General features: G+C 45.3%; 1 protein-coding gene across 1 annotated transcript in view; it reads left to right on the top strand.

Annotated features, from left to right (window-relative positions):
* LOC126250209 (M protein, serotype 5-like) overlaps positions 1-16638 on the top strand; it is a 296377-nt gene that overhangs the window by 185020 nt on the left and 94719 nt on the right. Inside the window, exon 9 of the mRNA XM_049951543.1 lies at positions 5749-5865. Within this exon, the coding sequence (XP_049807500.1) occupies positions 5749-5865 (117 nt within the window). The remainder of the gene's footprint in view (positions 1-5748; positions 5866-16638) is intronic.

Here is a 16638-nt window from a genome sequence, read left to right on the forward strand (position 1 = left end):
CAGCAGTGCCGTAGTTCAGACCTTCGTGTGTTGGACGGTGCTGCTGCCACACAGATCCCCCCTTGGAGAGCGGAGCTCCGTAGCTGCGAAAACGCAGCAATCGTTCGGTGGCGCGCATGTGTTTAAAGTTGGCGCGCTGCGTGATGGCAGTGCGGCAGTGTTGGTGGGGGTCGGTCGGCGTTGGAAGGGCGGTGGCCCGTGACGTCAGTGCACCGGACCGGCGAGCGTGCGGCAGGCATGTCCTCGCGCTGTCGGCTAGTGACAGTGGCAGCAGGCACTGGCTGCAACTGTCTGTAGCAATGCGCATCAAGGCGCGTGTTGCAGGTCATTGGTGGTGACTTCTCGAAGGCACTTGCGCGAGTGCGGCACCGTCAGAACTCGAACGCGGGTCCGGGAGCTGCTACGGACAAGCCGGGCGGTGTGGAGCGCGATGTCCGGAGCTCGACGGCGAAGCGAATGTGGTAAACTGGCGTGTATGCCGATCCGGCCTCAACGCCCGATGCGGTGGAGGCAAAGTGACGCGAACGCGGGTCCAGGAGCTGCGACGAACACAGGAGACGGTGTCCGGGGCTCGACTGGAGTTACCGGGCGAAGGCACTTGCAGCTGGAGGCCGGGTATCTACAGCAGACTGCGGCTCGTGGGCGCCGGATTCTGACGGCGTTCGGCGGCTCGGGCACGTGATTGCTGGTTTGGGTGTCGTGGCGATGCAGCACAGCTGTTGGAATCGGACGCGGCGGCCTGCGCACATGACGTAGTCCGCTGGCGGCTGCGGTGGGGGCGACCGGTGCACCTGTGGTGGGCGCGGTCCGAGCGGCCGTGCCAGCTGCCTGCACATGGTGGTGGGAGGCACACGTGGCGGCGTGATGACAGCAGGCTGCAGCTGTGCGTCACCAGCAGCTCCGGGTGTGGGTTCCGTCTGACCGCTGGCAGGGGGAGTGTCGTCCGTGATCAGATCTTCTGCCGGGTCGAAGAAATGCGTGGCTGACGGAGCGGCAAGATGTAGGCTGGTTTGACGCGGTCGACTGACACTGTCGACGGCTTCCCGTTGTACTCGATCACCAGCGTTTTGTCTCCTCGGGCGATCACGCGGTGCGGTCCACTGTAGGGCGGTCGGAGAGGTGGCTGTACTGCGTCGGTACGCAACGTGACATGCATGCAGTGCTGCAGGTCGGCGTGGACGAATATCTTTCCGGTGCCGTGCCACGTCGGTGCGTGCGCTCGGAGGCCGGCCATGTGAGTGCTCAGACGTTCTGCCAGAGTGGGTGCCATGGCGTCGCATGGGAGTCTTACATCTTCGACAAAATTGCCCGGGATTGTCAGACATTGCCCGTAAACGAGGTTGGCAGGTGACGCGCCGATCTCCTCCTTCGGCGTGACTCGCAGGCCGAGCAGCACCAGTGGGAGCGCCTCTGGCCATGAGGTGTTGTGGCAGGTTAGAGCGGCTTTGAGAGTCCTGTGTAACCGTTCGACCATGCCATACAGCGCCTGATGGTAGCTGGTTGTTCTGTGTAATCGGGTGCTACATAGTCTGGCGACGTGTGTAAACAACGCGCAGTCAAACTGGCAGCCGCAGTCAGTTGTCACATGACTGGGACATCCGAAGCGTGCCCCCCAGGTGTTGACGAATGCGGTGGCGACGGTCTTGGCTGTGATGTCCGCGACGGGCGCCCATTCGCGACAGTCGTTCCAAAGCCCGGGCCAGACGAAATGTGCAGCCACGAGCGTCGCAGTGGTGTTGGTGCTGGGGTGTGACAGTCCGTGGACACGGTCGAAGGCACTGCGCCGGAATTTCTCCAGGAGGAACAGTCAGTGCGTGCCGGTTTAGATGTCACACCAAATCTTCAGTGCGGAGCCGGGGACAGGCACCAGCTCCAGTTGCAGGCCACTGGAAGTGTCGTGATGGAAGCGGGCCACGTCCTCAAAGTTCACAGGGGGTGAAATAACGGCGCACGCTCGGGACAAACAATCGGCGACGATATTGTCTATCCCCAAAATGTGTCGAATGTCTGTCGTGAATTGCGACACGTGCTCTAACTGCTGGAGTTGGCGCGGTGAACACTTAGTGTGGTTGTTCTCGAACGCGTGGGTAATGGGTTTGTGGTCGGTGGAAATGACGAATTGTCGGGCTTCTATGGACGGTCGGAAGTATTTCACCGCCGCGTACACTGCAAGCAACTCTCGGTCATAAGCGCTCCAAGCACGTTGCGAATCGGAAAGCTTTTTAGAGAAAAAACTGAGAGGCTGCCAACTCCCGCCGACGCGCTGTTGTAACGCCGTGCCGATGGTGGCCTGGCTGGCGTCCACGACTAAAGCTAAGTCCGCGTCATGTACCGGGTGCACGAGCAGTGTCACTTCCACGAGATTCCTTTTTGAGTCCGTGAAGCTCTGCTCCATTGCATCTGTCCAATTCACGAGGGTCTTTCCTTTTGAGGTAGGACCTTGTAACGCCTTAGTCAGCGGCTCTTGCACGGCTGCGGCGTTGGGCAGGTGTCGACGATAAAAGTTTAACATGACGAGGTAATGTCGGAATTCTTTGTGCGTCTTCGGATGCGGCATGTTCAGTATTGCTTTCACTTTCTCCGGTAGCGGTGTCGATCTGGTGGGCGTAATTAAATGGCCGAGGAACTCGATTTCCGTCACACCGAACTCGCATTTAGCGGGGTTAATAACGATGTCGGCTTCACTCAGGGGCTGAAAGACGGTCGTTAAGTGGCAGCAGTGGAGTTCGGGCGACTTGGAATACACCAGGATGTCGTCGAGGTACGCGAAACAAAATGGCAAGCCTCACAAGACACCGTCCAGGAACCGCTGCCAAGTCTGGGCAGCATTCCGAAGACCGAAAGTCATAAACAGGCTTTCGAAAAGCCCAAAGGGCGTTACGATGGCTGTTTTTTCAATGTCTTCGGGCGCCACCGGAATTTGGGTGTACACCTTTGCGCAGTCTATCTTGCTGAACACCGCGCAGCTGTTGCTGCGTTGCCGGCTGCGCGAGTCGCGCCGCCTGTCGCCCGGTCTGCTGCCGCTCCGGTGCGTGCTGCCCTCTTGTTGCGAGCGCACCAACCAATCGACTTGCGTGGAGAGAGCTGCCACCTGTGTGGTCAAGTGTTGCACTAACTGGTGCAGGTTGGCATCCGATGCGGCTGTGGGAGTTGGGTGCCGCCACGGAGGTGGGGGGACAGAGTCGTAAGCTGCCGCAGCCGCGGTGCTAGGCGCCGTTGTCAGCACGTCGTGCACCCTGTCGGCCAAGTTAGCGACGGCGTCCAGCTGCATCTCTCTCTGTGCGGCTATCACTGCCTGTACATGAGCTGGGAGTCTGCGCGCCCAGATAGTGCATAACAGCGAATCTGGCACCATATCGGACTGCACGAGGCTCTGCAAGTGGCGCAGGAACTGCGAGGGCCTCCGATCGCCACATTCCTCTTGCCGCAGCAGTTGGTGCACCCGTTGTTCCTCAGACGATGAAATCCGCCGGATCAGCTCTTCCTTGAGCCGTTTGTAGCTTGACTGCGTCGGCGGGGCGGTGATTATATCCTGCACTTCGGCCGCATAGTTCTGGTCCAGCTGGCTCACTACGTGCCCAAATTTCGCCAGGTCGCAGGTCACGTGGTTGCTCGTGAATACCGCCTCAACTTGGCTGAACCACATTACAGGGTCGCGCGGCCAAAAGGGAGGCAGCCTGATCAGTGCCCGTCCAGTGCTCGTCAGCATTCTGGCGGTCGTAGGAGGCGTCGGTGTGGTGGGGATTTGCGCGCCAACATTGTCCTGAGCTGTATGTGGCTGCGCGGTGTCCGCGCGTGTAGTCCGTGCCTGTAGCTCACTCTCTAGCCTCGTGCTGTGTGCGAACAGTTCTTCAACTGTCTTTTGCAACTCCTCTAATGTCGCCATCTTAGTTCAGAGTCGAAGCCTCGTACAAGAGGAAAGAACACAGTGAAAATAACACGACAAATGAAACACACGCAAAAAAGAATAACACTAAGCAGTCTGCGATCAAAACATACGTGCACAAAAACAATACAAAAAAAATATTTTGTTGAAAAAAAAATTTTACTACGGATCACTGTTCGGCGCGGGCGTATACGCGCAAGTCTACTCACGGTTCCACGTCTCTCGTACCGACGAACGTTCGTCACCACGTGTTTTTTTAGCCTCAGATCACGTCGGGGTCACCAGTGAAGCGGGAACGTGTGGTTTCCCTGCTTACAGTCACTCACATGCAGTGAACCAGCTTTATCGCCGGGCCCACGCACTATGCTCAAGGGAGAGGCTTGGTGACAAAAACGACTAAGCAGTTTCGGGACAGGACACATTTATTCTTCCTACCGTTATGATAAATGACAAACAGCATTCGTCGCTAATGTCCGTCCATAATACAGGTGTGTTGCACTGGCGGCACGGCTCGATCACCGATACCGGAGGGTATACACTCCAGTGATGAGCCGTGGCGCGACCGCGTGGATCGAGCGAGACAAAAGGCTGCGTCACAGAATGTTCTGCTCCTGGTGCGACCGGAGGCGCCGTAACATCCGCGAAGGAGCGAAAGACACTTTAACGGCGACTGTGTTTACGACCGCGCATACGCATTTACGGCGGAGTCATGTTGACTCGACGCACGTGGTCCGCGGCAGGAGAACTGAGAGACGTGTGTCGCGTCGCGTCGACTAGATCGCACTGACCGCCTGCTTTTGTCCCCGTGCGGTTCGGTGTGCGACGCACCGTTGCCGAAATTCTGCGTAACGGTACAGCTGTCCCTACTAGTGTCGGCAGTGCCATAGTTCAGCCCTTCGTGCGTTGGACGGTGCTGCCGCCACAATATCTTTGAAGATACTCCTTACTATGTAAGGTAATTATGATTTGTGGATTCAATTTATCTTACACTGGTAATAAACTCATACATAAAGACATCCATAAATATAGCATTTGGAACAGTATTCAAGTTTCCAGGATGAGATTTTCACTCAGCAGCAGAGTTTGTGCTGATATGAAACTTCCTGGGAGATAAAACTGTGTGCTGGACCTAGACTCGAACTTGGGACCTTCGCCTTTCACGGGCAAGTGCTCTAGTATCTGAGCTACCCGAGCATGACTCACAATCTTTCATAACAGCTTCAGTTCTGCCAGTACCTCATCTCTTACCTTCCAAACTTCACAGAAGTTCTTCTGCGAACCTTGCACAACTAGCACTCCTGGGAGAAAGGAAACATCTCATAGGCTGTGGCTATGCCATGTCTCTGCAATATCCTTTCTTCTAGGAGTGCTAGTTCTGCAAGGTTCACAGAAGAGCTTATGTTAAGCTTGGAAGGTAGGAGACAAGGCACTCCTGGGAGAAAGGAAACATCCCATAGGCTGTGGCTATGCCATGTCTCTGCAATATCCTTTCTTCTAGGAGTGCTAGTTCTGCAAGGTTCACAGAAGAGCTTATGTTAAGCTTGGAAGGTAGGAGACAAGGCACTGGCAGAATTGAAGCTGCTTGGGTAGCTCAGATGCCAGAGCACTTTTCCATGAAAGGCAAAGGTCCCAAGTTTGAGTCTCGGTCTGGCACACAGTTTTAATCTGCTAGGAAGTTTCAGTATTCAACTTTATCTGATCATCAAGCCAATGCTCTTTTCAACTACATTTTGTAGCTTCATAAAAGGATCTGGTTTTCATGTATTTTAATTGAAAGCAATTATACATTCATAAGGAACACAGTTATCTTTAAATTCACTTCTATTGTCTTATACTTAGTTTTATGACAATTTTGTTTGTAGGAGCTGCAGTCTCTGAGAGCAGAACTGGATGCAGCTAAACAACAAGCAGGTGCACAGGATCAGAATTTGCTGGATGAGATTGAGAAATTGAAAGGAGAAAATGAACGACTTAAGAATGTAAGTTTTCTCATTATATATATTTTTTGAAGTAAGAGATTTTAAAATTTACCTTTTCTTATTAGCTTATTAGTAAAACAAAAAATAAGTTTTCTTTTTTTTCTTTCATTCAGCTGATTATTGATTTCCCTACGAAATGGCAAAATCCCATATCTTACTTTGTAGCTGTTCTTTACTGTAAAGCCTTGTGCAAGCCACAGTGAAGAGAAAAAACTAGTTTTGAAATATCATTTGTGAGAGCAGTTTTATAAATCAGAGATGGTATTTGTTCCTAATTTAAAAACTTGATTTTAGTTGCTGAGAAATATAATTTCGTATAGTATGTTCAATAAAAACCTTGTGTATTCAGAGCTCTTACTGTAATGGGATTTTTTTAGTGATAAGTATTGTAACTGACACACAGCTCTATTGTATGGAACTCATAGGTGCTCTCCTAAGTCATTTCTGCAGACTTAGCTGAAACTGTATAAAATGAATGTTTTCTAACTTAATTTTCATTGTGTTGTTCTTCTCCACCTTGTACCATTGCTTGTGTTCTCTCAGATTCAATGTTCCATGTAGTATAGAGGTATTGCTGTCCTCTATTGTCTCTTAAATAAGTGGAAAGGTCATTCATTCTGGTAAATATCTTCATTTATTCACTGATTGGCTAACAGCTACCCAGTGCATACATTGTACACTAACTCATTTGAGACATATTGATAGAAACATGTCTGCACTCAAGTTTTTGCGCATTGCAAGCCAGCTTTACTTTAGAAAGTTTTAAAGTCTTTGAAAAACTTCCAGTATCAAATTATCTCTTATAGTGCCACTTTCTTACACAGCCATTTATCAAAAAAACAATATTGGTGTTAAAAACAGAACATATATGACTGCTTCTTGTAAATAAATTAAATGATGTTAACTGTGAAAAAAGGCCATGTTTTTAAGATTTCATTTGTTAACAGTTCATGGATTTTGAGCTACTGGTACTTAAAGCTGTGATTTTTTTTATGCTGTTCAATTATTTTAACATCTTAAGAACATAAATGGAATTTAAGTTTTCACATAAAGATGAAGCAATTGTGTTTTGACGATATAGTGTTACAGTTGCTCATTTAAAATAGCTATCAATACAGTAAGTTTGATGGAAAGTGAAAATTTTTCCATACTTTCCAGGACCTGAGCTTTCTAATGAGACATAAATTTCAAGGAAGATAAATAATTTTGTAATACAACATTTTGTAAATTATGTAGTTTTTGAATTTCAATGTTTCTTCCTTGTTTCAGTACCTTTTATTGTTATGTAGAGAATAGATAGAGAATGACTGCCCATTAAATTTATTTGCTCTTTATTAGTACAGCATTATTATGGGGTGTCAGTCATGCAAGGATTTTTGCTTGTCATCAGATATTATTAACTGGAAGAAATTAATTCATCTATTATATTAGTAAGTGCATGTCAGCATCTCAAATAGCTTAGAAGAAGTTGTTCCTGTTATGAGCATGAGTGTAAAAATAAAAATTGGATTTCTCAATACCTAGGCAATTGAGTTTCGTTGCTCCATGACCAATTATAAAGTGAAAGTATCAATATCGTGTGTTAAGTGTTACAATAGGATTCCATTCATATTCCACATTGGATAGAATTCTAACAAATTTGCCCAGATTTAAGTTAGAACTATTTTATTCATGTCACTACCATGTTAAATGGTACTTAAAATTAGTAAATTTATCTTACAATCTCTGTACTGCAGCTAACAAGTGTAAATGAGTGCATAGATTAATAATGTGACTGCTGTATCTTGGAAATACAAGCTGTGAAATGCAACATTCAAAAAGGTAGTAACTATTTAAATTGATATTAAAAGTCTGACTTTGTGTAAGGAGTATCATGTTAGATATTCAGTGTGCATTATGTTGATTGTTTGTTCCTTCATACAAAGGAAGTGTTGTTTTTCTTCACGTGTATTGTCCTTCACCCCTCTTGGGCATTTACAGTTTTTTGAGGCAATGGCATTGGAAACTTCACAATTCCTGGTATTGTGTATCTTCCTTTGTTCTCTTCTTTCTTGTTGGATTGGATGGTGCATCAACTTCATGTTGATTTCCCAAGATACAAGATTTTGCCATAAATCCATGAAATCCTAGTTCAGCTACAGAACACAGATTGTCTTAACTACATACAAAGTATCTTATGGTACCTTTTTAGTTGAAAAATGACTGAAAAATTAAGATTTTATCCACGAATGAATTTAAATAAGGAACTCCAAGATCAGATTTGTTGAATGAGAAATAAACTTCGGTGTTAGGATGGTAAAATTCCCTTCAGTTTAGCTCATAGGTTTATCAGAAGGTTACAGCATGTAAGGAAATGATGAAAATGGTATTCGATAGGTCACATTGACCATACAAATTACAATCTTCAGAATATTAAATGCTCTGATGAGCCACCATGTTTAATTCAGTCTGCCTTTGTACTTCATGTAGTGTTCATGCATATCAGTCTTTGTGGTAAAATATATGTGTATATAGAAAACTTGGGAACTGTTTATTATGTATTCTCGATATGGATTTTTTGTTCCATTACAAGCTCTCCCCGAACCTAGTCCAGTGTTCAGTGTTACACCACCCGTCTAACAGTCAGATACCGTGCTCTGGCACCCATACTCCTCGTTCCATTTCTGCCGCAACATGGGATTTAGTTCACGAGTGTTCTGCACTCACAGGCAAGGTTGTGACCTTTGTCACTAACCTACTTTCAGAATATGACTCAGCGATGCACCTCCACCTGGAGGATGACGAGCTGAAACAACACATTGCTCACACTTATAACGAGCTCACTGTGGCTTGTACCTCGCTGTTGAAACTACAGTCCGCAGTTCCTTCACCGGATCGAACTTCATTGCCAAGCATCAGTTCAGACACATATCGGGTTAGTTCAAAAACATTCATTACATGTAACAATTTGCGTTCAGTAACCACCACACCGCCCAAGCGCCCACTACGCACAGTGCCTCGTGTTTCAAACAGTGTCTCTAATAACAATCGCTTGTACAGCTGGACCACATCCACTATGCAGGCAGCTGCCCCTCTTGTTGAGAAACATTCCCCCTCTCCCACATGCTGGCCAAGCAACTCGACGGCCATCGCTGTCCCTCGAGCGATGCCAGGGCCTCTCTCACCCATTGCCGGTTACCCAAGGCAAAGTTAAAAACAGACAGTCGCTGTGTGCCCCACTCTGTTCCATGCTGTGTGCACAGCTGACCACTACAAACAAGCGCACACCGCGCTCGTGTAATAGGCATGTGACTTTCGTGCTGCTTTCTCCCACTCGCACTTCCGGCTATGCCTCATCTAGCGCCACTCATCCCAAAACTCCACGTCAGAACGTTACTCAGCCTCGTGTGCAGTTCTCAGTCTTTTCCATCTCTGACAGAACAACACACAAGATAATTACCACTGCTGGCCCTCCTATAAGACACAAGGTTAGACACCTCAACCACATTAAGTTGCGCGCGGCCTGGCAGCAAATTCACGAAATTCTGGAGGCAGGCATTCTACAGCCACAGCAATTGGTCTTCACCAGTTCACTTTGTCACCAAAAATAACGGTTCTTTTCGAATGTGTGGTGATTACAGACATTTAAATGCTCGACTGTCATGGACAATGCCAGCCGTAGTGGCCAAGCGGTTCTAGACGCTACAGTCACTACGGTCGCAGGTTCGAATCCTGCCTCGGGCATGGATGTGTGTGATGTTCTTAGGTTAGTTAGGTTTAAGTAGTTCTAAGTTCTAGGGGACTTATGACCTGCTCAGAGCCACCACTGGTCATGGACAATTACCCCGAGCCAAACATAAATGATTTCACTCATCTGTTATCGGGCGCCACACTCTTCAGTGTGATTGACTGCAAACGTGCTTATCACCAGATTCCTGTACCGTCAGCAGGCATTCCAAAGACTGTGATCATCACACTGCTCAGTTTGTTCCAGTACAACTTCATGCCATTTGGTTTAAAGAATGTGGCACAAATGTGGCAACATTTCATTGACTCAGTCTTACGATGATTCGAGTTCTGCTTCGCATACCTGGATGACATACTCGTTTTTAGCAAATACAATAAAGACCATGAAGATCATTTAACCCAGGTCCTCCAAACTTTGGCATCCAACAATGTCGAGGTCAACAACGAAAATTTCCAATTGCGTCAGTCTTCTGTGACATTTCTGGGTTACACTGTCTCCGCAGACGGAATACAACCTCCCAAATCCCACGGGCAGACTATCACATCATTGCCACCCCCAGCTATGTACAAACAACTCAGATGTTTCCTAGGTACTATAAATTACTACCACCGTCATCTACCTTCTGCCGCCACCGTGCAGGCCCCGCTGACGGACACGATCTCTGGCCAACAAACGTCGGGCGTGAAACCAATCTGTTGGACTGAACCCATGATACAGGCTTTCAGGGCTCTTAAAACAGCTTTAGCTCATGCAGTGATACTCGCCCACCCGGATCCGTCTGCCGAGTTGTTCATCACTACGGACGCCAGCGACATTGCGGTTGGAGTGACACAGTTTCACCACTTTGTTTCTTCTCCAAATAACTGTCTACAGCACAAAAGAAATATTCTGCTTTCGATAGAGAGCTTCTGGTGGTGTATGAGGCCATCAAACATTTTTGCACTGATGTTAAGGCCCGTCCTTTCTTCATTCTTACTGATCACAAACTGCTGGCGGACAGCTTCTGCAACCCACCAGAGGATCCTCCCTCCCAACATTTCTGCCACTTCGACCTGGTCTCTCAATTTACTATGGACGTACGCTATATCAAAGGCATGGAGAACATCCCCACTGATCTCCTCTCACAGATCAATGCCGTTTCAAGTTTTGTTGATTTATCTGACCTCGCCGCTCTACAGGCTTCGGACAAGGACACTCAGGTTCTGCTCATGGACCCACAGTCTTCGCTAGTGTTCACCAAGGCTAAGTTTCCTGGCATATCTGATGAAGTGTGGTGCGACTCTTCTGTGGGCATTCTGTGGCCTTTGCTCCTGCCCATACTGTGCGGACAGGTTTCCGACACCTCGAATAATATCGCCCACCCCAACATACGAGTCACCACTCATCTCGTCACCAAGAATTTTGTGAGGAGAAATGTGAAATGGGACTGTCAAACATGGGCATGCAGCTGCATTTCCTGTCAACAAAACAAAATAGGACGTCACACCTCTCCACCACTCGGCAAGTTTGACATCCCTAAGGGATGTTTCCGTCATGTACATATTGACCTTATCTGTGCTCTGCCTTCGTTGGAGGGCTACAGGTATATTCTGTCCACAATAGATCAAATGTCTTGTTGGGTGGAAGCTGTCCCCTTACCCAATATCACAGCAGAAACTGTGGCCAAAGGTTTTGTTTCTTCTTGGATCATTAGGTTCGGCTGTCCACCCACCATCAGAACCAACCAGGGTCGACAGTTCAAATCTGCACCTTTTATGATTTTCTGTAATCTTCGCGGTATTAAAAAGATCCATACAACAGCCTACCACCTGAAAAGCAATGGCTTGGTGGAACAATGGCACCGCACAATTAAAACCGCACTCGGGTGCCGTGATTGTCTCTGGTCTGAGGCACTTCCTTGGGTGTTGCTGGGACTACGTTCTACATTTAAACCAGATTTACAAGGGACGATTTCCGAATTCGTTTTTGGTTCAAATAAAATGGCTCCAAGCACTATGGGACTTAACATCTGAGGTCATCAGTCCCTTAGAATTTAGAACTACTTAAACCTAACTAACCTAAGGACATCACATACATCCATGCTCGAGGCAGGATTCGGACCTGTGACTGTAGCAGTCGCGCGGTTCCAGACTGAAGTGCCTAGAACCGCTCAGCCACACCGGCCGGCTCATTTTCGATGAAAACCCAGTTTTACCTGGGAAACTAATTCTTTCCCAAGGTCGCGGGGATTCCCCCTCCTTCCCAGACTTTATCAGAAGGATGCGTGCACACTTTAGAAACACCCGGCTACACCCACCTGTCAACCATTCCCCACCTGACACTTACGTGCCCACCGCACTCAACTCTTGCTCACACGTCATGCTCAGGGACGACTATCAGACAACCCTTACAACCCCCTTACCTCAGCCCTTTCAAAGTACTCTGGAGGGGCAAGACAATGTTCGACATTATGATAAAAGATCATCCGTAAACCATTTCTCTGCACAGGCTCAAGCCTGCCTTTGTAGACTCTGACACCCCTCTGCCATCCCAGTCAGACTGCCCAAGCACATGTTCTTTTGACAAACCCGTTAACGAGTCCTTCCAATCTATGGTTGGGTTTTCTCTGTCCAATGATTCACCACCACAGTTTGCAGGTTCCTGAAGCCTGTCATCATCATCCCCATTCACAGGTTTTGAAGACATGTCAGGTACTAGAGAAGCGGACGCCCCGTCCTCGCTGCAACATACCACCTGACCGAGTTGATGACGTGTCGATTATTGTGTTAGATAATTGTGTGCTTGTACTGCTCACCGACAGCACAGATCCAACCCTCACCGAGGAACTCAACGTCAAGATAGTGCACAGCTTGTCCCTGGCACAAGAGTGCGACCCATCATGTGTTCGAGCTTTCATTTCTTCAGACGGCTCAGTCTGGATTCGGGGAAGGCACTCTGACACGCTGCCTCCTCTCCCATACCGCTACTCCCAAGTTGGCTGGAGCATCATTCCCCCCCTCACCCCTCCCGCTGGTTCTCGTAGGATTACGAGTTGCACCAGTGGCTGCCCTCCACACCTTTGCATGCTGACCCGACGGACCACCACTCACGCCGATGCTGACACCCGCACGATCTCCCCCTCAGGTCTCAGAGGCTGTACTCTGTACTGTGGGGGGTGGGGCTGTGTGGCATCGGTAGGTCACATCGACCACTCAAATTACAATCTTTGGAATATTAAGTGCTCTGACGAGCCGCCATCTTTAATTCAGTCTGCCTTTGTACTTCATGCAGTGTTCATGTGTATCAGCCTTTATGATAAAATATATGTGTATATAGAAAACTTGGGAACTGTTTATTACATATATTACGATCCATATCCAGAATCCCGTAAGTTCCTAGGATTTAAGAAAAAGGTTGTAGTAAGAAAGAGTATGATGAACATATTATTAACACTATTCAGAGATAAAGGGATCAAAGTCAGCTTACATAACACACACAAACACACACAGGATCTCTCTCCTATGTGCCACCAGGCACATTTTCTCTGGTGTTTCAGTCGATATTTGCAATTTCATTTTCGCTTTGTGTAGATGGAGTCAGTCCACACAAATACTGCTCATCACTTTCCTCATGGTACACCCAGCATTTCTAGGAAGTGTCGGTTTGTTTCCCACTACAAAAAATATGATGTTTAAAGTGGAGTTTTACGTGCCCAAAAGATGTAGTGCTCCCAGATTTGTCTTGCGTGATACGTTTTATCGATATATATTATCAGAGACAGTAAAACATAGCAAATAACCAGTGCTCCAGCATCAACACTAACGCCCTTGCCTGGGGTGTCTGCTATCATCAAGCACTACTGAGTCACTGCCAAAGTACATGTCTTGCTGTCGCTGTTAATATATATCAATAAAACAAACATCACCTAGACTGATCTGGGACATCTCTATAGAGTTGGCATGTAGAATTCCACTTTAAAAATAATTTTGTTTGTGGGGAAACAAACCAATGCTTTTCATTGACACTGTACATTGCATAAACAAAATGATGAACACTATTTATTTGAGTTAATTCTGGCTAGATAAAGCAACTACAATATTGCAAATATCTATTGAAACGCCCAGGAAAATGCACCTGACGACTCTTGGGACACACACACACACACACACACACACACACACACACACACACACACTAGGTGTCTGTCCCAAGAGTCATAAGGTGCACTTTCTCAGGTGTTTCAGTAGATATTTGTGACTTAATTTTTTCATTGCATAACTGGAATCAGGCCAAACAAATAGAGCTTATCACATCTTTCATGAGACACCCAGTGTCAATGAAAAGCATTGGTTTGCTTCTTGTTACAATCACAGTCAACTCAACAGCAATTGCCAAACAAAATTAGTGTATCTTATAAAAATCAATTACTTTCTTGATATAAATTATGTGTCAAGATCTAACATTTTTAGTTGACAAGAGACAGTGTGGTATTGGGTTGCAAGGCAGACATGTGTCTCAATTCAATTAACTTGCATGTTGTGTGTAGCCGATCCTCTTCTCTGGGTAATTAGCTACGTTGATCTCCCAAAAGCTTCTTCTCTGAAGACTATAGCTGGTTAAAGGAATTTATTAAAATACTTCTCTATCCTTGAAATAATTTTGTACTCGTAAAATACTTTTCAGTTCAATCACTATATATTTTCAACTTTCACAGACATTAACTTCTGCAAGCTAACTTATTCCTTAAGCATTAGACTCATTTACACATATTCAAATAGCAGACATGTGTCTTACTTCATTCATATCCAGAACTTGAAGTAATTAAAAAGTCTCTAGTCTTAAATGAGTCCAATACATGAATGAACATAGAAATTTATATTCAGTTCTTCATTAGTTTTTTTGCACTCAACAGAGACACTAAAAAGCACAGAATACTACATAAAGTTCCCTTGTTCTTCTTGAACTGTACATGGAGACTGTGGAATGTACAGCAGGTACTTGTCTGCCACTGTTCGGCTGCTGTGTCCAATTATTTGTTTTCCCCTGCACATACAAATAGGCAACGTGCATTAGGGCATATTCGTTTCTCCCACTCACTTCCCACCTCCCTCACCTCCCTCTAAAATATCAGATGTTCGAAACGGTGGAAGGCTGAGTGGTTCTAGAATTTACTTCGAAATTCTCGAAGCACTACAAAGAATGTGAAACTATACTTTAGCATGATTTTATCAATACCAACACATTTTCCATAATGTGTACGCCAAGGAGAGGGGGACTTCACGACCACTACAAAAAATCCTTAAAAATGTACATTTAATCAATTTACCTTGACTTTTATTCACCAACCTACTTCTTAAAGATATATTGACATGTAAGAATGGTCCTGAATCTGAAAATATGAAAATGACATTTGTTGCGCAAACACACATTGACTACTTAGACATACATTTTTGGCTTAAAATTTATTGTAAAATTTAGTACAATTGCAGAATGTGGTATAAGAAATAATTAAAATCAATTAACATTTTTTTCAAAATTTTCAAATATAAAATACTTTACTAGATTATGATGTTTTCAAAAGGTGAACATAGAATTTTATGAGCCAGTAATGGGCTTCCCAGTTCTGACTACATGCAGCAATATTGCATACATAGATTGTTAATTTAGACCTCAAGAGTTGCCCTAACACAGAGTCCAAATGTCTGAGAAATGTTGCTAGTGAACCAGTCAGTTCAAATGGAACAACTTGACATTGGTAACATTTTCCATTGTACAAGAAAGCTGTGTAATTCCCTGACTCAGGAGCTAAAGGTATTTGGTAGAGTTCTGTTGTTGATCCAGACTGGTCAACTAGTTTATACACTGAAATTTATGAAACAGATCATTGATTCTTTCAGGGCTAGTTTATATTTTAGTAGTTTATATTTTTCAGACTATGTGACATTGTTCAGTTTTTTGTACTAAATACTACCACCATTAAATTTTTTAAATAAATTTATCTACATACTAAATAATAATTGCAATTTTTATTGGGGTCCTTTCATTACCCAACCTGGGACTCCACATGAGATGAAAATACACATATTGCATATTGCAGAAAGCTGTGTTGGTACAGGTGTGAAATGAATGTTTTAAATTTTAATGCATTGTTATGTGTATTAATTTTCAATCACATATTTTTCACTGTTAGTCAATTCCTTCAGTTCTGTTACTATAGCACATTGTGTTGTGAAACAAACATGTCTAAAAATCTGAATTTACTGAAGAAATATGATTTACATGGTTAATGAGATGTAGAAGAAGTAATGGAAACAACAGAAGCAGAAGCAGAATTAGGAGACAGTAATGTGTAGTCTGCCTGTCCAGAAATAGAAGACAATGCACAAACAAAGGATATGATTGAAGATGTTATTAAAGTAAGGGACAATGAAAAGCTGATTAATGTGATTCTAAGGCCACGAAGACCTACATACACTAACAAAAATAGAATGATATGGCATTCAATGTACAAAAACCCAAGTAGGTGTTAGAAACAAGGTACTTTGCCTAAACCTAGGGGTCTCACAATTACTTCCAGGATTGTGTCTCTGATTGTGGAGACTTTCATGTTGGTCTCATTACATCTAAAATAGTCGACAAAGCTATAAAATACGCAAAGCAGAGACAGTTTATAATATATGAAAAGTGACTCATCCTTCTAACAATTGTAAGTGGATGCCAACAAGTACAACAGAAATTTTTCATTTCATAGGGCTCCTTGTAACTACTGTATGTTAGCACTAAAAGTTAAATGAGAACAACTTTCTATGTTATGGTGCACAAACACTGTGTACTAAAGGAAAATATTTCAAGCTTCATTTCTGAGAAATAGGTTTTCTGAACTTCTATCTTACATCACATATGACAACATGACCACAAGAGAGGAATGGAGACATATCGACAAATCTGGTGCATTTAGAGAAATATTTACAGCTTTCTAATAAGAATGCTGTTAGACTATTATCCAAGTAGCTATTGGACAGTGGATCAGCAGTTGGTAGCTTTCCTAGGGAAACATCCATTTAGGG

The sequence above is a fragment of the Schistocerca nitens genome, chromosome 1 (genome assembly GCF_023898315.1).
Source record: "Schistocerca nitens isolate TAMUIC-IGC-003100 chromosome 1, iqSchNite1.1, whole genome shotgun sequence".
NCBI lineage: Eukaryota > Metazoa > Arthropoda > Insecta > Orthoptera > Acrididae > Schistocerca > Schistocerca nitens.